The sequence below is a fragment of the Salvelinus alpinus genome, chromosome 2 (assembly GCF_045679555.1).
Source record: "Salvelinus alpinus chromosome 2, SLU_Salpinus.1, whole genome shotgun sequence".
NCBI lineage: Eukaryota > Metazoa > Chordata > Actinopteri > Salmoniformes > Salmonidae > Salvelinus > Salvelinus alpinus.
The window spans coordinates 104,084,583-104,110,828 of record NC_092087.1 but is presented as its reverse complement, the minus strand read 5'-3'; the positions used below and the strand labels follow the sequence as shown (position 1 = coordinate 104,110,828).

The following is a 26,246-nucleotide window of genomic DNA, read 5'->3' as shown; positions in this document are numbered from 1 at the left end:
GGTTTGGACCTACTCAGTACTGGTACACCGTGTAGGAGCAGTTTGGACCTACTCAGTACTGGTACACCGTGTAGGAGCAGTTTGGACCTAGCTGCCTTATTGGGATATTATCTGTTTGTTTGATTGATTTCCTAAATGCAGATGTACAGTAGTATGGTAGGGTGTTTTAAATTCTCACTCATTTAAGATATTCACTAATCAACACATGCTTCTCTATTATATAATGAAATAAATTAAAAATCTACTTTTTGTCTCAAAATAAAATAAACATTTCCATTGACTGTGTTACCCTCCTCACCCAGCAGAAAGATATGTGCCTGTTTCAGTCAATGCTGCCAGTGTGACGTATAATCTAATGGACGGGACGCTTCTACGACAACGGCGAGTTATCCACCTCCGTAGCTTTTAGCCAACATAGCTGAAAACATTGCAGCTCTTTAAACGTTTTCGGGCTATATTAGCCACAGTGTTTTAAACACACTTGTCGTATCTACTAGTTAGTTACTCAATTTAATGTAATATGTACGTTGTTGTTAGCTAACTGGCTGAGTAAATTAGCAGTAGTGCTAGTCTAGTCACTAATGCTAACTAGCTATTTAGCTAACATCCCAACCATGAGCTCAGTAAACGACTCCCCACCTTCTAAAGATGGGATCTGCTGGACGGAGAAAGAAACTATGGGGCTGAACATTGTCGTGAAAGAGGAGAAGGAAGAAGAGGATGTCACAGTAAAAAAAGAAGTAGAGATTGAGGCTGTTACAGTGAAAGAAGAAGAGTTAGAAGTTAAATTGACAGAAGATGAAGACGCGTTCAGAGTGGAAGAGGAAGTTACAGTAAAAGAAGAGGAGAAAGAGGAGGTGGGGGAGATGACTGTCACAGTGAAAGAAGAGGAAGACATTTTTGGAATGAAGGAAGTTGGGGAGATAACTGTCACATTGGAAGAGGAAGAAGAGGAGGAGACAGGAGATCTGATTAACAGCAGTGAGTAATATCTTAATAACAGGGGTAGAAACTCTGCAGTTGTTGAACTAATGTGTGGTTTTAAAGGGGCATTCTACTGAAGTTCTACACTTTAATAGTTCTGTGCTGTAGCAATTGTGAAAACTACAAAGAGACGGGGGCGGCCAACAAAACGTTAACATTTGTAAACATCTGAATATCTCTTTCTGTAGTGCTTTGCTTGACGTCACATTAAAAAGTGAAAATCATCTCATGTCTGACTTCAAATGATGAAGAGGACAGAATCAAGACAAGGAAGGATCATTTTGATCTGGATGAAATGTATAAAAAATATAAATACCACAGGTTATTTAAAATCCTTAATATTATTTTGACGCACCCGTGCATCAATCTTACAGAAACCATTGATTTCAAAGCTTAGCAACACATACAACTCTATGCACAAGGATTTAGTCCCCTACCGACCCCTGAGGAGCCTCCACTGGAAGACTCATCTGTTGGGTTCGTAGCATGTGGAAAGAGGCTGTCCAATACACATCTGTTGGGTTGGTAGTAGAGGTCGACCGATTAATCGGAATGGCCGATTTAATTAGGACCGATTTCATGTTTTCATAACAATCGGTAATTGGCATTTTTGTACACCGATTGTGGCCGATTGTTTATTTTTTACCTTTATTTAACTAGGCATGTCAGTTAAGAACACATTCTTATTTTCAATGACGGCCTAGGAACGGTGGGTTAACTGCCTTGTTCAGGGGCAGAACGACAGATTTTTACCTTGTCAGCTCGGGGATTCGATCTTGCAACCTTCCGGTTACTAGTCCAACGCTCTAACCACCTGCCTTACATTGCACTCCACGAGGAGCCTGCGTGGCAGGCTGACTATCTGTTACGCGAGTGCAGCAAGAAGCCAAGGTAAGTTGTTAGCTAGCATTAAACTTATAAAAAACAATCAATCTTAACATAATCACTAGTTAACTATACATGGTTGATAATATTACTAGTTTATCTAGCGTGTCCTGCGTTGCATATAATCAATGCGGTGCCTGTTCATTTCTCATCGAATCACAGCCTACTTCGCCAAACGGGTGATGATTTAACAAGCGCATTCGTGAAAAAGCACTGTCGTTGCACCAATGTGTACCTAACCATAAACATCAATGCCTTTCTTTAAAATCAATACACAAGTATATAATTTTAAACCTGCATATTTAGTTAATATTGCCTGCTAACATTAATTTCTTTTAACTAGGGAAATTGTGTCACTTCTCTTGCGTTTCTGTGCAAGCAGTCAGGGTATATGCAGCAGTTTGGGCCGCCTGGCTCGTTACGAACTGTGTGAAGACCATTTATTCCTAACAAAGACCGTAATTAATTTGCCAGAATTGTTCATAATTATGACATAACATTGAAGGTTGTACAATGTAACAGCAATATTTAGACTTAGGGATGCCATCCGTTCCGTATTTCACAGAAAGAATAAGCGTTTTGTTTTAGAAATAATAGTTTTTGGATTGGACCATATTAATGACCTAAGGCTCGTATTTCTGTGTGTTATTATGTTATAATTAAGTTTATGATTTGATATTTGATAGAGCAGTCTGACTGAGCGGTGGTAGGCAGCAGCAGGCTTGTAAGCATTCATTCAAACAGCACTTTCGTGCATTTGCCAGCAGCTCTTCGCTGTGCTTCAAGCATTGAGCTGTTTTTGACTTCAAGCCTATCAACTCCCGAGATTAGGCTGGTGTAACCTATGTGAAATGGCTAGCTAGTTAGCGGGGTGCGCGCTAATAGCGTTTCAATCGGTGACGTCACTCGCTCTGAGACCTTGAAGTAGTTGTTCCCCTTGCTCTGCAAGGGCCGCGGCTTTTGTGGAGCGATGGGTAACGATGCTTCGAGGGTGGCTGTTGTCGATGTGTTCCTGGTTCGAGCCCAGGTAGGGGCGAGGAGAGGGACAGAAGCTATACTGTTACACTGGCAATACTAAAGTGCCTATAAGAACATCCAATAGTCAAAGGTATATGAAATACAAATGGTATAGAGAGAAATAGTCCTATAATTCCTATAATAACTACAACCTAAAACTTCTTACCTGGGAATATTGAAGACTCATATTAAAAGGAACCACCAGCTTTCCACCAAGGAACTTAAACGTTAGCTTTCTTACATGGCACATATTGCACTTTTACTTTCTTCTCCAACACTTTGTTTTTGCATTATTTAAACCAAATTGAACATGTTTCATTATTTATTTGAGGCTAAATTTATTTTATTGATGTATTATATTAAGTTCAAATAAGTGTTCATTCAGTATTGTTCTAATTGTCATTATTACAAATAAAATACATTTAAAAAAATCTGCCGATTTAATCGGTATCCGCTTTTTTGGTCCTCCAATAATCGGTATCAGTATCGGCATTGAAAAATCATAATCGGTCGACCTCTAGTTGGTAGCATGTGGAAAGAGGCTGTCCAAGACACATCTGTTTGGTTGGTAGCGTGTGGAAAGAGGCTGTCCAAGACACATCTGTTTGGTTGGTAGCATGTGGAAAGAGGCTGTTGAGAGCAGTCCATGTTATGGACATAGACCTCACAGGTAGGGGTTATTACTATATGACAATATAAATAATAAAATGCTTGAAGTCAGTCATGACAAATAAAGGGATATTCTGTTTCCATTCAATGTTATACACAATAAGCAGTTATATATTAATTCTATATACTTTAAATACATTCTATTCAACATTCTATTCAACAACAACAACCAAAATGTATACTAATAAATGTTCTTTCTGATATCAAAGTGGTTCTAACCAGTTGTTAGTTCTATTTCTGAGGTTAAGAGACAAAAACACTGGTTGTTCATTCTTTTGGCATAGTTTCTAGCCAATCATACTGGTTGTTCATTCTATAGTTTCTAGCCAATCATACTGGTTGTTCATTCTTTTGGCATAGTTTCTAGCCAATCATACTGGTTGTTCATTCTATAGTTTCTAGCCAATCACACTGGTTGTTCATTCTATAGTTTCTAGCCAATCACACTGGTTGTTCATTCTATAGTTTCTAGCCAATCACACTGGTTGTTCATTCTATTGTTTCTAGCCAATCATACTGGTTGTTCATTCTATAGTTTCTAGCCAATCACACTGGTTGTTCATTCTATAGTTTCTAGGCCAATCATACTGGTTGTTCATTCTATTGTTTCTAGCCAATCACACTGGTTGTTCATTCTATAGTTTCTAGCCAATCACACTGGTTGTTCATTCAAAACAGAAATGGTTGCTATGCAGGCTGGCGAACATTCTTCTCCCTTGCTAGCTAGCCAACTAAAGCCAATAGTCACATCAACCTCTGCAGCTGGAATGAAACTAAACAAACTAGATGTATTGTATTAGTTAGACTTTTTCTGTTGATATTTCTTTGTGTAATATAATAATATATTCATAATAGTGCTGATGCTTGATTTCACCAGCCTGGTTTAGAAAATTTTGTCTCATCCGATCACGTTCATTCCCTACGGCAGGGCGGAGATCACGTTTCAAAATGTCAACATTGTTTCTGTAGTGGCTTCAAACAATATCCTAATTAGCCACTTCCTTTAGACCTTTACAAGGATGTTTTAACACGTCTCCATGACAACATGTCTCCATGTGTCCAAGAAAATGTCTAAGATATTTTTTATTGGTTGAACAAAATAAAAAAAAATGTATACTTAAAGGTTTGTCTCGCAGTTAAAGAAAGCAATGCATCCTGGTAAACACAGACCGGTCCCATTTGATAATGATGGTAAACACAGACCGGTCCCAGTTGGTAATGATGGTAAACACAGACCGGTACCAGTTGATAATGATGGTAAACATAGACCGGTCCCGGTTGATAATGATGGTAAACACAGACCGGTCCCGGTTGATAATGATGGTAAACACAGACCGGTCCCGGTTGATAATGATGGTAAACACAGACCGGTCCCATTTGATAATGATGGTAAACGCAGACCGGTCCCGGTTGATAATGATGGTAAACGCAGACCGGTCCCGGTTGATAATGATGGTAAACGCAGACCGGTCCCAGTTGATAATGTAGGAGTGGCAGTTAGCCTAGCTGTTAGAGTGTTGGGTCAGTAACTGAAAGGCTGCTAGATCGAACCCCCGAGCTGACAAGGTAAAAATCTGTCGTTCTGCTACTGAACAAGGCAGTTAACCCACTGTTCCTAGGCCGTCATTGTAAATAAGAATTTGTTCTTAACTGACTTAAATAATAAATGTTAAAGAAATAATTTTTTTATATATATATATATATATATATATATATATTGATTGTAAACAGACCGGTCCCAGTTGATATTGATGGTAGAACAGGTTGTAATTGGTATTGATGGTAGAACAGGTTGTAATTGGTATTGATGGTAGAACAGGTTGTAATTGGTATTGATGGTAAAATAGGTTGTAATTGGTATTGATGGTAAAACAGGTTGTAATTGGTATTGATGGTAAAACAGGTTGTAATTGGTATTGATGGTAGAACAGGTTGTAATTGATATTGATGGTAAACCCCTTATGTACCATTTCTAGTAGCAAACCAACAATTAGCCACTAGGTGTCATTATAGTAATTAAAGAGATTACACATAAATATATAAACATCTTCCATACATTGCTGTTTAATAATGAGTCACCAAAATAAGTTCTTTACATATTTTCTTTAACACACAAAATGTGTAACAATTGCCGAGGTTGGAGAGGCAAATAGCAAGATTTTTACAAATCCCCTCTTTTGTAAACCAAATGCTATGCTGTAAGCATGGGGTAATAATTTTCAAAATGAGTCTTTCTAGTGGAGATTAGTTTATGAATTTCCTGGCTGGGCTGTGGGACAGTGGAGATTAGTTTATAAATGGCCTGGCTGGGCTGTGGGACAGTGGAGATTAGTTGATTAATTGTCTGGCTAGGCTGTGGGACAGTGGACAATAGTTTATGAATTGCCTGGCAGGGCTGTGGGACAGTGGACAATAGTTTATGAATTGCCTGGCAGGGCTGTGGGACAGTGGATGTGTAGGAATGATTCAAATGGGACTGTTTACCTCACTAGGGTAGGGGGCAGCATTCGGAATTTTGGATGAAAAGCGTGCCCAAAGTAAACTGCCTGCTCCTCAGGCCCAGAAGCTAGGATATGCATATAATTGGTAGATTTGGATAGAAAACACTCTAAAGCTTCCAAAACTGTTAAATTAATGTATGTGAGTAGAACAGAACTGATATGTCAGGCGAAAACCTGAGGAAAGTCCATCCAGGAAGTGCTATTATTTTGAAATGGCTGTTTTTCCATTGAAATCCTATCCACTATACAAAGACTTATGACCTAGTTCATGATCCCGATGGCTTCCACTACATGTGGCCAGTCTTTAGGCATTGTTTCCGGCTTTTACTCTGAAAAATGAGGGAGAAACACCACTTTCAATGAGAGGACAGTGGAAATTTCCAGACATGAGTCCTGCTCGTTCCTTTTCTATTGACGAAGCTATTGTCCGGTTGAAATATGATCGATTATTTATGACAAAAACAACCTGAGCATTGATTATAAACATTGTTTGACATGTTTTTATGAACTTTTATGATACTTTTTAGATTTTTCGTCTGCCTGCTGTGACCGCGCTTTGTTCCAATGGATTACTGAAAACGCACCAACAAAACGGAGGTTTTTGAATATAAAGAGGGACTTTATCGAACAAAGCAAACATTTATTGTGTAACATGGAGTCTTGGGAGTGCAACCATATGAAGATCATCAAAGGTAAGTGATACATTTTATCACTATTTCTGACTGTTGTTACTCCTCTACTTGGCTGGTTACTGTTTGTAATGATTTGTCTGCTGGGCTCTGTTCTCAGTTAATCGCATGGTTTGCTTTCGCCGTAAAGTCTTTTTGAAATCTGCCACCGTGGTTGGATTAAGATGGGGCTAGAATGGTACATAAAGGGCTAAGTTAAAATGGGGCTAGAGTGGTACATAAGGGGTTAACTTCTTATGGCTGGGATCCCGTTAACGGGATCGATATGACAACAGCCAGTGAAAGTGCAGGGCGCCAAATTCATAACAACAGAAATCTCATAATTAAAATTCCTCAGACATACAAGTATTTTACACCATTTTAAAGATAAACTTGTTGTTAATCCCACCACAGTGTCCGATTTCAAAAAGGCTTTATGACGAAAGCACACAAAACGATTATGTTAGGTCAGCACCTAGTCACAGAAAAACACAGCCATTTTTCCAGCCAAAGAGAGGAGTCACAAAAAGCAGAAATAGAGAAAATGAATCACTAACCTTTGATGATCTTCATCAGATGACACTCATAGGACTTCATGTTAACAATACATGTATGTTTTGTTTGATAAAGTTCATATTTATATCCAAAAATCTCAGTTTACATTGGCGTGTTATGTAAAGTAATGTTTTGCCTCCAAAACATACGGTGATTTTGCAGAGAGCCACATAAATTTACAGAAATACTCATAATAAACATTGATAAAAGATACAAGTATTATACATGGAACTTTAGATAAACCTCTCCTTAATGCAACCGCTGTGTCAGATTTCAAAAAAACTTTACGGAAAAAGCACACCATGCTATAATCTGAGTACAGCGCTCAGAGCCCAAACAAGCCATGAAGATATCCGCCATGTTGTGGAGTCAACAGATGTCAGAATAGCATTATAAAGATTCACTTACCTTTGTTGATCTTCATCAGAATGCACTCCCAGGAATCCCAGTTCCACAATAAATGTTTGATATGTTCCATAAAGTCCATCAATAATGTCCAAATACCTCCTTTTTGTTCGCGCGTTCAGTACACAATCCAAACTCACGACGTGCTGGCAAGTCCATGCGAAAGTTCAGACGAAAGGTCATATTACAGTTCGTAGAAACATGTCAAACGAAGTATAGAATCAATCTTTAGGATGTTTTTAACATAAATCTTCAATAATGTTCCAACCGGAGAATTCCTTTGTCTTCAGAAATGCAATGGAACGCAAGCTAACTCTCACGTGAATGTGCGTGGTCAGCTCATGGCACTCTGCCAGAGCCCTGACTCAAAGAGCCCTCATTCCCCCCTCCGTCACAGTATAAGCATCAAACAAGGTTCTAAAGACTGTTGACATCTAGTGGAAGCCTTAGGAAGTGCAATATTACCAATATCTCACTGTATATTCGATAGTCGATGAGTTGAAAACCTACAAACCTCAGATTTCCTAGTTGGATTTTCTTCTCGGGTTTTTGCCTGCCATATGAGTTCTGTTATACTCACAGACATCATTCAAACAGTTTTAGAAACTTGAGAGTGTTTTCTATCCAAAGCTACTAATAATATCCATATATACAGGCAGTTTACTCTGGGCACCTTATTCATCCAAGATACTCAATACTGCCCCCAGCCATAATAAGTTAATCTGATGTATAACACTTGTATGTTTTATGAATTTTTATAATGAGTATTTCTGTTTTTGAATTTGGGGATCTGCAATTTCACTGGATGTTGGCCAGGTGGGACGGTAGCGTCCCACACCCCCTAGAGAGGTTAACAGGCATTATCCGGGATTAACATGAATAACTAACAACTATCAACCAATCAGCATTCAGGGTCCATGTTGTGTTTCATAATGAGGGCTCTAGTCTGGATTAACCTTCATAGGAAAACAGTTTTATAATGGAGGTTTCATTCAGGTCTCTCTGTTTAACTAAATACTCCTTTTGTCTTTGGCAGGAGAGAGACCAGACTCTCAATCTGAGAGCAGAAAGAGTCCTTCAGGGGAACCAGACCCCGAGACGCCCAATCCAGCGATGCGACACCACTGCTCCCAGTGTAATATGAGTTTTAAGTGGTTATGGAAGCTGAAAGAGCATGAAAGGAAACACACAGGAGAAAAGCCCTTCCAATGCTCCCAGTGTGGAAATAAATTCTCACGAGCACATGACCTGAAATCACATGAGAGGACACACACAGGGGAAAAACCACACAATTGCTCACAGTGTGGAAAGCTTTTTTCCCATTTAGGGAACCTGAACAAACATATGAGAATACACTCTGGAGAGAAGCCTTACCCCTGTTCCCATTGTGGAAAGAATTTTAGGTCTTCAGATAACCTGAAAGCGCATGAAAGGACACACACAGGGGAGAAACCTTACCATTGCTCTCTTTGTGGAAAGGATTTTACCAAGTTAAGGAACCTAAAAGAGCATGAGAGGAAACACACAGGTGAAAAGCCTTACGAATGCTCCCAGTGTGGTAAGAGTTTTTCCCATATAGGGAACCTGAACAAACATAAAAGAATACACTCTGGAGAAAAGCCTTACCCCTGTTCCCATTGTGGAAAGAATTTTAGGTCTTCAGATAACCTGAAAGCGCATGAAAGGACACACACAGGGGAGAAACCTTACCATTGTGCTCTGTGTGGAAAGGATTTTACCAAGTTAGGGAACCTAAAAGAGCATGAGAGAAAACACACAGGAGAAAAGCCTTACCACTGCTCCCAGTGTGGAGAGAGATTTTCAAGATCACCAAACCTTAAAAAGCACGAGAGGACACACACAGTAGAAAAGCCTTACCACTGCTCCAACTGTGGAAAGATATTTTCAACATCATCGGACCTAAAAAAGCACCAGAGGACACACACAAGGGAGAAATCTTACCATTGCTCTCAATGTGGAAATAGTTTTTTACGATCACATGACCTAAAATCGCATGAGCTGACACACACAGGAGAAAAACCACATAGTTGCTCCCAGTGTGGAAAGTGTTTTTTGTATTTAGGGAACCTGAACAAACATAAGAAAATACACTCTGGAGAGAAGCCTTACCCCTGTTCCCATTGTGGAAAATTCTTTAGGTCGTTAGATAACATGAAGGAGCATGAGAGAACACACACAGGGGAGAAGCTCTACCATTGCGCCCTGTGTGGAAAGAGATATTCACGATCACATGACCTAAAATTACATAAAAGGAAACACACGGGGGAAGAAAACACACAATTACACACACAGGGGATAAATCACACAATTGGTCCCAGTGAGGAAAGAATTGTACACAGTTAGAGAACCTCTTCCAATTGTGGAACTATATTTTCCCAATCACATTACCTAAATTCACATCAAATCAAACCAAGCGATATTTATTCAGCACATTTCAGACATGGAATGCAACACAATGGGCTTCACAGGAAAAAAACAATGAAAATAAAAACTGAAACGTTTACTACACACAACAAACATAAGAGGATAAAAAACTAAAGATTGACTGGTCTTGGTCGGTACCCGTGCTGCAACATTCTGTATGTTTTACAGTTGACCAATGGCTTTCTTGGGTAGATCAGACAGGAGAGCATTACAGTAGTCGAGCCTGCTTGTAATAAAAGCATGGATGAGTCTCTCTGTATCAGCCTAAGAAAGAAACGGCCGCACCTTGGCAATGTTCCTCAGGTGGTAAAAAGCTATGTTTTGTCACATTCCTAATGTGTGATCCGAAATTGCTGCAGCGTTCTCGATGACGACTAGCTTGATTAAGTCTCCATGTGTATCGCAATAGGTCAGGGATTTATAATCTCCAAATATCCACTATTTCTAATGAGTCCATAATATTTGTGATTTCTTCTTCATTGATGATAGTTTGTAGAGTCTCCTCCATGAATCTCTCACTAGGTCAGGGGTTTTTAGTCTCTAAATTTCCCCTATTTCTAATGAGTCCATAATATTTGTGATCTCCGTAAGGGCACGTGATGATAGTTTGTAGAGTGATTTCCTTTACGGTCAATTGAGCTACTTAACACTGTGTTATAGTGTCCTACCATAATGATTGGATCGTTTGTTGCATGTAAGTTCAATAAATTGGATAAATATTTTTTAAGAAGTGTGGATCATCGTGATTTGGACCATATAGATTAATGAGCCAAATCTGTTTTTCCAATCACTTTTTATATTCAAAAGGATCCACCTTCCTTGCGAATAATTCCTGACTGTTTGCCTGTTTGGATTGGCATTTTTGTTCATTAATATCATCACACCTTTTGTGTTCCTTTGTCCATGACAGAACATTATTTCACCACCCCATTCCTTTTTTCCACGCAACTTCATCTAAGGATGTAGATTGAGTTTCCTGTCAGTAGTATATGTTATATTCCCTTTCTTTCAGCCGCATAAAGACTGGTATTTTCCTATAATCTCTTAAGCCGTTACAATTATAACTGGCTATACTTATTTTAGCCCTTACTGTAACTATATACTATTCTCAGTCTAAATGGACCATAATTAGTGCTTGTAAAGTTACTGCCATAAGAGGTATTTTGACGGTCAAAAATAGAGATTTCAAATGTCTGATGTTTAGAATTCAAGAAACAGGTTCGAGCAACATTTGTTTGGTTTTGTTTGCCTGTGCCACAGATGTTAGAACATTGAGTCAAGATATTACGTGTAGTAGATCTGTGTAGGTTGATGTGTATGATACTGGATGTGATTTAGTGCGAGTGTGTACGATGTCTGGATTAGAGTAAGACTATAATGTGTGATGTCTAAATAAAGAATAACCCAGCCAGTTTGCATGGTTGAGTGTCTGTGTGCGTAACATGGAGTATAGCCTTAATATTCAGGATGATGATTGTAATCCGTATCAACATCATAGTTACGTTAAACATCATTTTCATAGAAAAACATATCCCAGCATTTCCATAGTAATTGACGTTTCACATGATGATGAAAGAGACCTTGCGTTACTATAGAGACAGATTCACTACAGTACAAATGTATCCCGTACAATATGTTGTTATTCCCCAATGTTTCTGTTCTGATATCTTCCCATTGCTTATTGTAAACATAGATAAACATGTAGACAATGACAATGTCCCTGTTCTGATATCTTCCCATTGCTTGTTGTAAACATAAATAATAGACAAACAAAAATCATATTGAATTACAGAAGAGTTCTCGACAATAGAGAGAGACAGATGGAGAGAGGGAGAGAAGAGAAGCTATTGGGGAATCCTCCACAAGCTACTGGGGAATCCTCCACAAGCTATTGGGGAATCCTCCACAAGCTACTGGGGAATCATCCACAAGCTACTGGGGAATCATCCACAAGCTACTGGGGAATCCTCCACAAGCTACTGGGGAATCCTCCACAAGCTACTGGGGAATCATCCACAAGCCAAGATTGTGCAAAGGGTGGCTACTTTGAAGAATCTCAAATATAAAATATATTTAGATTTGTATTAACACTTTTTTGCTTATTAAACTCAGAAAAAAAAGAAATGTCCCTTTTTCAGGACCCTGTCTTTCAAAGATAATTTGTAAAAATACAAATTAATTCACAGATCTTCATTGTAAAGGGTTTAAACACTGTTTACCATGCTCAAGAGCACCCTTACCTGACGATCGATAAATGATGTCTCCGTAATCTAGCATTGTTTGTTGATGTAAGTTGAGAAGAGTGTGGGGTTTAGGATTGAGCCTTGGGGTACTCCCTTGGTGACAGGCAGTGGCTGAGACAGCAGGTTTTCTGACTTTATACACTGCACTCTTTGAGAGAGGTAGTTGGAAAACCAGGCCAAAGACCCCTCATAGACACCAATACTCCTTAGCCGGCCCACAAGAATGGAATGGTCTACCGTATCAAAAGCTTTGGCCAAGTCAATAAAAATAGCAGCACAACATTGCTTAGAATCAAGTGCAATGGTGACATCATTGAGGACCTTTAAGGTTGTAGTGACACATCCATAACCTGAGAGGAAACCAGATGCCATACCAGAGAGTAACTATAGACATCAAGAAAGCCAGTCAGTTGATTATTGACAAGTTGTTCCAACACTTTTGATAAACAGGGCAAATTAGAAATTAGAAATAGGCCTGTAACAGTTAGGATCAGCTTGATCTCCCCCTTTAAATAAAGGACGCGCCGTAGCGGCCTTCCAAGCAATGGGAACGTCCCCAGAGAGGAGAGAGGGGTAAAAAGGTCAGAGACAGGCTTGGTGATGATATGGGCAGCAACCTTAAAGAAGAAAGGGTCTAAACCATCTGACCCAGATGTTTTTTTGGGGGTCAAGTTTCAGGAGCTCCTTTAGCACCTCGAACTCAGTGCCTTAGCCCATACACTGCGCTGTTCATGCTCTATGTGAATCAGTGTTAAACCACCTCAACTGGATCCTACCTGTCTGTCATCTGTGTCCTTACAAGCACCTGGGAGATGAACACACCGCGCTGAGGAAACCCTCAACATATACAGTGCAACAGGTTCAAAAAGAGGAAGACACATTTCCTTATTTGGAGTTATTTGTAATGACATTGTTTGCCAGAAAAAAAACGATGTAGTGAATATTTTTTATAAACTGCGTTACCCACTCCAGTCAGCAGACGGCGAAGTGAGTCTTTCAGGTGATGCTTCTCACGTGACGTATAATGTAGTGGACGCACAGGTTTCCACTAGTTACCACAGCCACAATGTCAACATTGGCTATATCGAAAAAAATCCATGAAAACAAACATTTACTTTTTGGTCTTAATTTAGGGTTCGGCATAAGGTTGGCAATGTGGTTAGAGTTAAGGTTGAAATCAAATTTTAAGAAGATTGTAGAAATGGGTGGGGGTTTATGACTTTGTGGCTGTGGTAACTAGTGACGACCGACTGCTTTGGACGCTTCTTCATCAACACCGCTCAACCACCTCCGTAGCTTGCTAGCCAGCATGAAATACAAACATTGAAGCTCTGATGGCCATTTTTGTGTAGCTACACGAATCTCAGTGATTTAGACACCGTTCTGTTAACGTATCTACTAGTTCAATTAAACGTGATTTGCTTGCTAAATGTGCACATGTGTTATCGAGCCGAGCACTAGGGTAGTCGCTAATGATAGCTAGCTAGCTAACATCCCCGATAATGAGCTCACAAAGCTACTCTCCTCCTGCTAATGAAGAGGAGGTCTGCTGGACGGAGAAAGCAGTTCTGGGGATGAACATTGTCATTAAAGAAGAAGAGGAGGATATTACAGTGATAGGAACGGAAGAAGCGTGTCGAATTAAAAAGGAGGAAGATGAGGATATTACAGTGATAGGAACGGAAGAAGCGTGTCGAATTAAAAAGGAGGAAGATGAGGATATTACAGTGATAGGAACGGAAGAAGCGTGTCGAATTAAAAATGAGGAAGATGAGGGTGTTGCAGTGAAAGGAGGGGAAATACCGTTTGATGTGAAAGAGGAAGAGGGAATAGAGGTTGTCACAGTGGAAGAGGTAGAAGCTTTCAGAATAAAAAAGGAGATAGCTTCCTCTATCACATTGAAAGAAGAACCTTTCAGAGCGAAGGAGGAGTCAATAACATTGAAAGAAGAGCACCCGTTTGGCGTGAAAGAGGAGGAGGAGACAGAAGATCCGATTAACACTGGTGAGTATCGGCTTAAAAACAGGGGGACAACTATGCAGTTGTTGAACTGGTGTGTGGTTTTAAATTGTAAAAAAAATATATATACATGTGTCGGTACACTGAAAAGAGCATAACCAGTAGGATACATTGATTTAAAGCATCAACTCCAATTTAATCCTGCCATTATAACATTCAATACACCCCACATACATGTCTGGGTGCAATCTTAAACTAGCAAAAAATTAAGATTTTGATCACAGCGTATTAAGACGTGTTTTTGTTGTTTGTTGTTGTTGTCATTATTGGGCTCATTCTAATGACCTCGTAAAAAAAGAGTACTTTAAAAAAAAGTGGATTTATGTTTTTTGTTTAGTTTGTATTCAGAGTTCGCTTGTCTATTGCTCTCCGACGGAAGGTCCTAGGATGATAAGTGATATGTTTGGAATCAGATGAGGCAGCAAGCTGCACCCTTTGTTTTTACCGGTAGTCAAACTCTTCCCTTTACAGATCCAAAAACGAGGAAATATGCAGTTTCCTGGCCCTCCCAGGGCTCTACAGTGAAGGAGGACATCAGAAAGGTACAGGAAGTATCTAATGTGACACCCGCGAGTCCCAGACAGTTTGGTGGTGATGATGATTCTATTCACTGCGACAAAGAATGGGACGTGAAAGACAAGGATTGGTTTCCTAGCACCAGGCTGAAGGCGGAGTCAGCTCCAGAGAGCCACACCCCAGAGCAGAGGGGGAGTGGTGTGAGTACATCCCAGTCACAGTGTTTCTGGTTCTCAACAGTCCTTCCTTGGTTCCTCGACCTCCTATTAATGCATTGGAGGAGAATAATGATATATTGAATATTGAAATACTGATATGTGAATTTTTGGGGCAAATACAGGTATCTCCTCTAATGCATTTATAGCAGGAGGTCCAGAGAATGAGGAATCAAGGTAGGTGTGTTTCTGATCTGAGCTTCCTCCTCTTGGACGTTCTCCTCTAATGCACTTATAGCAGGAGGTCCAGAGAATGAGGAATCAAGGTAGGTGTGTTTCTGATCTGAGCTTCCTCCTCTTGGACGTTCTCCTCTAATGCACTTATAGCAGGAGGTCCAGAGAATGAGGAATCAAGGTAGGAGAGTGTTTCCCACCCTAAATTGACTGTTTATTTTTATGGTTTCCAGGACATGTCTTTCCCTCTCCCAGGGTCCCCAGGTCGTGTCTCTCCCACGGTTGCCTTACTGTGGGGTCTGAAGAGGGTGTCTGTGCGGCTGGTGGACTGCAGGAAAACACCGGGTCTGAGTGGAACTGTGAGAGGAGAAGAAGAGGGAGATTCAGATTCAGGTAAGAACAGTGGTGTTGTGGATTAGACCACAATCTGCTTCTGTTACAGTTCTGTGGTCAGTGTATTCACTGTTGTAGAGCAGCTCATTAGTTCTGAAACTACTCACGAGCTGCTTTTCGCTAAACTAATTGTGCACTGATTGGTGTCATCTCATTAGTCAGAAGACGTTTCACCTGTGCTGCCCCAGGTGATACGTAAGACCTATTGCCCTGTGCTGGTCCAGGTGATACGTAAGACCTATTGCCCTGTGCTGGTCCAGGTGATACGTAAGACCTATTGCCCTGTGCTGGTCCAGGTGATACGTAAGACCTATTGCCCTGTGCTGCCCCAGGTGATACGTAAGACCTATTGCCCTGTGCTGGTCCAGGTGATACGTAAGACCTATTGCCCTGTGCTGGTCCAGGTGATACGTAAGACCTATTGCCCTGTGCTGCCCCAGGTGATACGTAAGACCTATTGCCCTGTGCTGGTCCAGGTGATACGTAAGACCTATTGCCCTGTGCTGGTCCAGGTGATACGTAAGACCTGCTGGCCTGTGCATCAGTTGGCATGAGAGATGTTGAGAGAGTAATGACTTTTGTTGTCTCTCCCTGTTTAAGTTGTGAAACCAGGCCTTTTATCCGGTGTCTTCCCTGTTTAAGTTGTGAAACCAGGCCTTTTATCCGGTGTCTTCCCTGTTTAAGTTGTGAAACCAGGCCTTTTATCCGGTGTCTTCCCTGTTTAAGTTGTGAAACCAGGCCTTTTATCCGGTGTCTTCCCTGTTTAAGTTGTGAAACCAGGCCTTTTATCCGGTGTCTTCCCTGTTTAAGTTGTGAAACCAGGCCTTTTATCCGGTGTCTTCCCTGTTTAAGTTGTGAAACCAGGCCTTTTATCCGGTGTCTTCCCTGTTTAAGTTGTGAAACCAGGCCTTTTATCCGGTGTCTTCCCTGTTTAAGTTGTGAAACCAGGCCTTTTATCTGGTGTCTTCCCTGTTTAAGTTGTGAAACCAGGCCTTTTATCCGGTGTCTTCCCTGTTTAAGTTGTGAAACCAGGCCTTTTATCCGGTGTCTTCCCTGTTTAAGTTGTGAAACCAAGCCTTTTATCCGGTGTCTTCCCTGTTTAAGTTGTGAAACCAGGCCTTTTATCCGGTGTCTTCCCTGTTTAAGTTGTGAAACCAAGCCTTTTATCCGATGTCTTCCCTGTTTAAGTTGTGAAACCAAGCCTTTTATCCGGTGTCTTCCCTGTTTAAGTTGTGAAACCAAGCCTTTTATCCGGTGTCTTCCCTGTTTAAGTTGTGAAACCAAGCCTTTTATCCGGTATCTTCCCTGTTTAAGTTGTGAAACCAGGCCTTTTATCCGGTGTCTTCCCTGTTTAAGTTGTGAAACCAGGCCTTTTATCTGGTGTCTTCCCTGTTTAAGTTGTGAAACCAGGCCTTTTATCCGGTGTCTTCCCTGTTTAAGTTGTGAAACCAGGCCTTTTATCCGGTGTCTTCCCTGTTTAAGTTGTGAAACCAGGCCTTTTATCCGGTGTCTTCCCTGTTTAAGTTGTGAAACCAGGCCTTTTATCCGGTGTCTTCCCTGTTTAAGTTGTGAAACCAAGCCTTTTATCCGGTGTCTTCCCTGTTTAAGTTGTGAAACCAGGCCTTTTATCCGGTGTCTTCCCTGTTTAAGTTGTGAAACCAAGCCTTTTATCTGGTGTCTTCCCTGTTTAAGTTGTGAAACCAGGCCTTTTATCCGGTGTCTTCCCTGTTTAAGTTGTGAAACCAGGCCTTTTATCCGGTGTCTTCCCTGTTTAAGTTGTGAAACCAGGCCTTTTACCCGGTGTCTTCCCAGTTTCGTAGAGCTCTGCTTTCTGTTTACTCCCTATCTTCAGTTGGTGGGGGCTTGTCTTTTCGTTTGGCTCTCCTTAGTGGGCATCCATGGTGGGAAACGTTTAGGGCACATTTCCTAGTTGCATGTCAACGTTAAAGGATGTCTTTCAGAACCCCTTCTACAACCCCACCTGTTTGGTTTTGGTTGTCCCAGTGAGTTTCTTTGTTAGTTTGTGAGAGACATTTTCAGTTTGTCTTGTGGGAAGGTAACAATGTCTATACCACATGTGGATAAGAATCAATTAAAAATTATAATTATAACCAGAAATACTTATTTCAAATCGGGGAACTTTAAAATGGGAATTAGGATAATTAACGTAGCAGGTTAGTAGAATTAGGTTAAGGTTAGGGTAATTAACGTGGCAGGTTAGGATAATTAACGTGGCAGGTTAGGATAATTAACGTGGCAGGTTAGGATAATTAACGTGGCAGGTTAGGATAATTAACGTGGCAGGTTAGGATAATTAACGTGGCAGGTTAGGATCATTAACGTGGCCGGTTAGGATAATTAACGTGGCAAGGTTAGGATAATTACCGTGGCAGGTAAGTATAATTACCGTGGCAGGTTAGTATAATTACCGTGGCAGGTTAGTATAATTACCGTGGCAGGTTAGTATAATTAACGTGGCAGGTTAGTATAATTAACGTGGCAGGTTAGTATAATTAACGTGGCAGGTTAGTATAATTAACGTGGCAAGGTTAGGATAATTACCGTGGCAAGGTTAGGATAATTACCGTGGCAAGGTTAGGATAATTACCGTGGCAAGGTTAGGATAATTACCGTGGCAAGGTTAGGATAATTACCGTGGCAAGGTTAGGGTAATTAACGTGGCAGGTTAGGATAATTAACGTGGCAGGTTAGGATAATTAACGTGGCAGGTTAGGATAATTACCGTGGCAAGGTTAGGATAATTACCGTGGCAAGGTTAGGATAATTACCGTGGCATGTTAGGATAATTAACGTGGCAGGTTAGTATAATTAACGTGGCAGGTTAGGATAATTAACGTGGCAGGTTAGGATAATTAACGTGGCAGGTTAGGATAATTAACGTGGCAGGTTAGGATAATTAACGTGGCAGGTTAGGATAATTAACGTGGCAGGTTAGGATAATTAACGTGGCAGGTTAGGGTAATTAACGTGGCAGGTTAGGGTAATTAACGTGGCAGGTTAGGGTAATTAACGTGGCAGGTTAGGATAATTACCGTGGCAGGTTAGGATAATTACCGTGGCAGGTTAGGATAATTACCGTGGCAGGTTAGGATAATTACCGTGGCAGGTTAGGATAATTACCGTGGCAGGTTAGGATAATTACCGTGGCAGGTTAGGATAATTAACGTGGCAGGTTAGGATAATTAACGTGGCAGGTTAGGATAATTAACGTGGCAGGTTAGGATAATTAACGTGGCAGGTTAGTATAATTAACAAGGCAGGTTAGGATAATTAACGTGGCAGGTTAGGATAATTAACGTGGCAGGTTAGGATAATTAACGTGGCAGGTTAGGGTAATTAACGTGGCAGGTTAGGATAATTAACGTGGCATGTTAGGATAATTAACGTGGCAGGTTAGGGTAATTAACGTGGCAGGTTAGGATAATTACCGTGGCAGGTTAGGATAATTACCGTGGCAGGTTAGGATAATTACCGTGGCAGGTTAGGATAATTACCGTGGCAGGTTAGGATAATTACCGTGGCAGGTTAGGATAATTAACGTGGCAGGTTAGGATAATTAACGTGGCAGGTTAGGATAATTAACGTGGCAGGTTAGGATAATTAACGTGGCAGGTTAGTATAATTAACAAGGCAGGTTAGGATAATTAACGTGGCAGGTTAGGATAATTACCGTGGCAGGTTAGGATAATTACCGTGGCAGGTTAGGATAATTACCGTGGCAGGTTAGGATAATTAACGTGGCAGGTTAGGATAATTAACGTGGCAGGTTAGGATAATTAACGTGGCAGGTTAGTATAATTAACAAGGCAGGTTAGGATAATTAACGTGGCAGGTTAGGATAATTAACGTGGCAGGTTAGGGTAATTAACGTGGCAGGTTAGGATAATTAACGTGGCATGTTAGGATAATTAACGTGGCAGGTTAGGATAATTAACGTGGCAGGTTAGGATAATTACCGTGGCAGGTTAGGATAATTACCGTGGCAGGTTAGGATAATTACCGTGGCAGGTTAGGATAATTAACGTGGCAGGTTAGGATAATTACCGTGGCAGGTTAGGATAATTACCGTGGCAGGTTAGGATAATTAACGTGGCAGGTTAGGATAATTAACGTGGCAGGTTAGGATAATTAACGTGGCAGGTTAGTATAATTAACAAGGCAGGTTAGGATAATTAACGTGGCAGGTTAGGATAATTAACGTGGCAGGTTAGGGTAATTAACGTGGCAGGTTAGGATAATTAACGTGGCATGTTAGGATAATTAACGTGGCAGGTTAGGATAATTAACATGGCAGGTTAGGATAATTAGGTTAGAGTTAGCTAAAATGCTAACGAATAACATTTTCAAGAAATAACATTGTAGAAAATGTTTTAAAATGTTTTATGAGCAATTTAATGTTATTAATAAACAGTAAACAACAATTACACAGTTACTAAGAAATTCACAGTGTCACTCAGCATTAGTTAGACCAGGGATTTACAAACATCTACCTAGAGAGCAACCATCTTGTAGATTTTCACTCCAACAGCTGGGCTTGATTAGGGTTGGATTGATAACCTACAGGACGGTAGATCTCTAGGTACAATGTTTGAGAACCGTGGGGTTTAGGTAAAACGCAGGGAAGATCCCAATTGCATACTCTTTGTGTCCTCTCTCCTTCTCAGAAACGCATTGGATGAGAAAGCCAGAGGACCTCTGTCTCTCATCCAATGTGTGTTTTGAGAAGGAGATGAGCAGAGGCGACGTGAGGAGTATGCAATTGTGATCTTCCCACAGAATCCTCCTCATTACTTCATGTGCTGGCTCAGACCTGGGAGGCAGCCCGGTTCCAAAACATCACCGGGTTGTAAAACAAGCCTCACTGGGCGCCAGATGAATCGAATCCCCTCGTTGGAACAGAACGGGTTCAGGACAATGATGTCATAATGGGAGGACTGTCGGCCATTGCGAGTGTACCCATTGGAGCAAAGCAGTAACTAAAAGCAGGAAGTGTTCCCATCAGTCTGTGCTGTGATTTGTTGCATCAACTCAACTGACATTACAAAAAATACATTCCATTGCAAGAGCCACATCCGTTAGCGTCATTTGAATGAACATTCTACATTACCATGGAAATGATTGTATCACGTACGGCAAGAGGTTCCGATGTGCGAAGTCTGGAACCAACAGGACCCTGAACAGCTTCTACCCCCCCCCAAGCCATAAGACTGCTAAATAGTTCACCAAATGGCTACCTGGACTATCTGCAGTAACTTTGACTCACATCACATACACTGCTGGCCCAACGCTCTAACCACTAGGCTACCTGCCGCCCCAAAATGCTCTGTTCATGTGGAGAACTTGATAAGGAAGCTCAAGATGAGAATAGGTTTTTATTACCGGCATAAGGCTTGTTATTCTCTGGAGGCCAGGAAGGAGCTGGTACGATGTACATTACTGGCGGTTTTAGATTTTAGTGATGTTGTATATATATATGCAGGCCTCAGCCACTACCCTGAGGGCACTTGATTCAGAGTATCATGCAGCCCTCAGGTTCATTACAAATCAAAAACGTCTAACACATAATTGTGAACTCTACAGCGCTGTTGGCTGGTCGTCATTGACCATGCATAGGCTTAAACACTGGTATACACTGATTTATAAGGCCATACAGGGTCAGGATCCCAGACAGTTTTTATGTACATTGTTTGAGTATGTAGATTTCTTATTTCATTTTGGAATTGGCTGTATATCCAACATGGCTGTATATATTCCATTTTAACACTGTTCTTTTTTTTTTATCATTTGCTTTTAGCAATACCAAGAATTAGAACAGGTCATGGGAGAAATAGTTTGTTGCTCAGCTTAGTTTGTTGCTCAGCTCCGGGGTCCCTGAATTCTCTCCTGAACATTTTAAAATTTGATGATCTAGTCACGTTGGTGGAGTTTAAACACTTGATTGATGTAAATATCATAGAAGAGTGTAATTGTCTTTAGTCAAGACAGTTTTTTTACGTAATATGTAATTGTTGTACTGTATGTGTATCTATAGTTTTGTTTAATGTTGTGTTAGTGTATGTAAGTTGTTTTGTCTGAAACTTTGTTCCCCTTGCTGCTATTGGACCAGGTCTCTCTTGAAAAAGAGGTTATGTCAATGAGAAAAACCTGTATAAATTAAGGTTAAATAAAAAAATATATCAAACAATTCAAAACAATACACACATCTAAAGTACAAAAAATGGAATTAAGAGATCTACATTCTCAAACAATGTACATAAAAACTGTCTGGGATCCTGACAAACAGCCAGGCACGTGTAGTAAAGGACCCAGAAGTGTTTGTTTACTATCAGTTTTGGGAACATATGATGATGTCATAGGGAATTCATGACATGTGAATGAACAAGCCTTTTCAGACTTTATAATATGGCTGTATATATAGACTTACTATATGTAGTTACTATCAGGTTTGGGAACATATGATGATGTCACAGGGAATTCATGACATGTGAATGAACAAGCCTTTTCAGACTTTATAAAATGGCTGTATATATAGACTTACTATATGTAGTTACTATCAGTTTTAGGAACATATGATGATGTCATAGGGAATTCACATTCCCTTTAAGCAGGATTAAGCAGAAATATTTGCAGAATCCATGCAAAAAAAACAAGTGCAGTATTTATAATCAAACTTAATTCTTTTTAAATCAAAAACAACAAACCGAGTAGCCAAGTGTTTCCAGCATTCAGAAAATCTACACTGGAGTTGCTTACCAAGACGACATTGAATCTTCCTGAGTGGCGTAGTTACAGTTTTGACTTAAATCGGATTGAAAATCTGTTGTAAGACTTAAAAAATGGCTGTCTAGCAATGATTACCAACCAACTTGACAGACTTACCCAGAAAGACTCACAGCTGTAATCACTGCCAAAGGTGATTCTAATATGTATTGACTCAGCGGTGGGAAAACGTATATAAATGAGATATTTCTGTATTTCGTTATCAATCAATGTGCAAAAATGTCTCAAAACATGTTTTCACTTTGTCATTATGGGGTATTGTGATGTCATTATGGGGTATTGTGATGTCGTTATGGGGTATTGTGATGTCATTATGGGGTATTGTGATGTCATTATGGGGTATTGTGATGTCGTTATGGGGTATTGTGTGTAGATGAATTAGAATGTTTTATTTAATACATTTTGTATTCAGGCTGTAACACAAAAAAATGTGGAATAAGTCAAGGGGTATGAATACTTTCTTTAGGCACTGTACATACCCAGCGTCAGATGAACTCGTGGATACAATTTGTATGTCTCTGCTGTGCAGTATGAAGGAAGTTAGAGGTAGTTTCACTAGCCAATGCTAACTATCATCCGCTAGCATACCTGTAGACTTCCAGTCATTGTGCTAACACGAGTTGCCAGAATCTCACAGTGTCCCTTTAAAGCTACAATGTAAGATGTGTTTACCATCAGAGAGTGGGTCACCAACAAAACAGTATTACCAATGGATCAAATGCAGCTTATGACATTGATTTAAATACTGTAGTCCTCAATATCTACGATTATAGTGCTCTGCTATAAGACTTTTTATTAATGGATGTGATTAGGATTCAACCTTATAGGAAGACAGTTGTATCATGTGGAGGTTTCATTCAGGTCTCTCTTTTAAATACACATTCTATTTTTCTTTGGCAGGTGAAAGACCAGACTCAGAGGAACCAGAGCCAGAGACATCCAAACCAGGAAGACAACACCACTGCTCCCAGTGTGGAAAGAGTTTTACCCGGTTAGGGTCCTTGAAAAGGCATGAAGGAATACATGCAGGAGAGGAGACTTACCACTGCTCCCAGTGTGGAAAGAGTTTTACCAGGTTATTTAGCCTGAAAAGACATGAGATGATACACACAGGAGAAAAGCCTTTCCACTGCTCCCAGTGTGGAAAGAGTTTTACCCGGTTATGGCACCTGCAAATGGATGAGAGAAGGCACAGAGGGGAGAAGCCTTTCTGCTGCTTCGATTGTGGAAAGAGTTTTACCCAATTAGGGAGCCTGAAAGAACATGAGAGAATGCACACAGGAGAAAAGCCCTTCAACTGTTCACTTTGTGGAAAGCGTTTTACCCATTTAGGGAGCCTGAAAGGACATGAGAGCATGCACAGAGGAGAAAAGCCCTTCCACTGCTCCCATTGTGGAAAGAGTTTTACCCGGTTGGGGCACCTGAAAACACATGAGAGAATTCACACAGGAGAAAAGCCCTTCCCCTGCTCCCTGTGTGGAAAGAGTTTTACTCAGTTAGGGGGTCTGACAAAACATATGATATTACACAAAGGAGAGAAGCATTTCCACTGCTCCCTGTGTGGAAAGAGTTTTATCCAGTTATGGGGCCTGAAAACACATGAGTGGACGCACATAAAAGAGAAGCCTCACCCCTGTTCCCAGTGTGGAAAGAGTTTCACACAGTCAAGATACCTGAAAAAACATGAGCTGACACACTCCGCGGAGAAGCCTTGAAAGAATCCACATTGCAGAGAGATATATCTTGGAAAGATATTTACCTAGTTAGGGAACCTGAAAGACCATGAGGTAACAGACACAGGGGAAGTACCTTAACACTGCTCTCAGTGTGGAAAGAGAGATTCAACATAAATACATCAGTTAATTAATGAGTTGACACATACAGTGCTCACAAACTTGTCTCATAGTTTTGACTGACTGTTTATTTGTGTATGCCACATGAAATCAAATTGTACAAAGTGAACTCAATGTTTTTTAACATGAATTGAACACGGAGTGAGTATATCTGTTTCAATATAGAGTAGGTCAGTTGTAATGCTTTTTAATTAAATTAGAACTTTTTAGAACTCTGGCTTTGTGTATTTTCTCTGTGTGTTAATCAAGTGCTATTTACATGTGATATATTTCCTCTTGTGTTTGCATTGTATATGTATGTGAAAAAATAAACAAATGTTCAAAAGAGAAAAACGTACAATTCTTATTCCAACAGTATTTATCCATAATGTACATATTAATATTGAGAGGGGTGTACTGCAAGGCAGGATCAATAAGGTAGACATCTACATTTTTATAAAGAACCAGAAATAACTATGGATTTTCTGGTTCATTCAAAAATCTCAACTTAGATATGCGTTTTTCAGACCACGCCCATTTCTCGCGTCTCTTTTAATAACAAAAGATAGCTGGCTAACTCATCGATCCTGCTGTTGTTGTATACCCCTCTGGTCTGAGTCTGCGCAGAGGAAAACAGGCCAGGTCCTGGCGTTCCACCACCCTAGGAGAGACAATAAATACCCCTCCACCCCGTTACACAAATTACTTATTTGTCTCAATATTTTTGGTATTTCTAATAAACTAGTTTTTAGGGCACAGCATGTGCTGGAGAAGTAGCTAGACATCATATAAGCTATATCTCAATCGATAAAAATAAAACAAATCTGTAAAACATGCAGTTATATAGTCATATAGTTATATATAGTTATATAGCGTTATTAGTCCTGAGCCCTGTACTATGAATTAGGTTTGAGGAGTTAAAGAGGTAACTTAGTGGTTAACTCTGAGTTCAACTCGGGATAACCAGTCACACGAATACCTGGTCTAGGGCAGGCTAACTCAGGACTAACCTGGTCTGGGGCAGGCTAACTCAGGACTAACCTGGTCTGGGGCAGGCTACCTCAGGACTAACCTGGTCTGGGGCAGGCTAACTCAGGACTAAGCTGGTCTGGGACAGGCTAACTCAGGACTAACCTGGTCTGGGGCAGGCTAACTCAGGACTAACCTGGTCTGGGGCAGGCTAACTCCGGACTAACCTGGTCTGGGGCAGGCTAACTCAGGACTAACCTGGTCTGGGGCAGGCTAACTCAGGACTAACCTGGTCTGGGGCAGGCTAACTCAGGAATAACCTGGTCTGGGGCAGGCTAACTCAGGACTAACCTGGTCTGGGGCAGGCTAACTCAGGACTAACCTGGTCTGGGGCAGGCTAACTCAGGACTAACCTGGTCTGGGGCAGGCTAACTCAGGACTAACCTGGTCTGGGGCAGGCTAACTCAGGACTAACCTGGTCTGGGGCAGGCTAACTCAGGTCTAACTCCACTTATCCTGAATCAAGTGTCTGAGCTGCGAGTTTAAGGACCAATGAAAATCGGATTTCCTCCCTCTCGCAAAGATTGCGTCATTGTCCCATTTAATTTGAGGAAGACTGATTTAAATATTTTATGAATCCAATGTGTGTCATTTTTTAAATATTAAAATACTGATCACATTGCATGTTTTCACACACAGTAAAACTTTAGTATGAATGGTATGGTGAAAAATGTGCTTGTGCATTGATAAGCAAACCAAAGATCACATTAATGATAAGTAATAATGTAATGAAACAGAGATGCCTACTTCACACCAGCCTGCTGAGTTTGCAAGATAACTATTCATTCATTTGGATTTTGGCACAAATGAATATGTGGTACCTGCCCTGACAAAGGTTGCAGTTTGGAAACTGCAGTAATTCCAGTCCACTGTGTTATTTTGGATGCATTATTTG

General features: G+C 40.5%; 2 protein-coding genes across 2 annotated transcripts; both read left to right on the top strand.

Annotated features, from left to right (window-relative positions):
* Window positions 1–336: 336 nt before the first annotated feature.
* On the top strand, window positions 337–11,545 carry LOC139546702 (zinc finger protein ZFP2-like). Its single transcript, XM_071355404.1, has 2 exons — window positions 337–981; window positions 8,721–11,545. The coding sequence occupies exons 1-2, from the start codon at window positions 582–584 to the stop codon at window positions 10,046–10,048; spliced, it is 1,728 nt and encodes a 575-aa protein (XP_071211505.1). The 5' UTR covers window positions 337–581; the 3' UTR covers window positions 10,049–11,545.
* Window positions 11,546–13,370: 1,825 nt separating this feature from the next.
* LOC139546705 (uncharacterized) lies at window positions 13,371–24,676 on the top strand. The gene is made up of 4 exons (XM_071355418.1): window positions 13,371–14,376; window positions 14,863–15,107; window positions 15,530–15,689; window positions 23,391–24,676. The coding sequence occupies exons 1-4, from the start codon at window positions 13,875–13,877 to the stop codon at window positions 24,203–24,205; spliced, it is 1,722 nt and encodes a 573-aa protein (XP_071211519.1). The 5' UTR covers window positions 13,371–13,874; the 3' UTR covers window positions 24,206–24,676.
* Window positions 24,677–26,246: the final 1,570 nt, after the last annotated feature.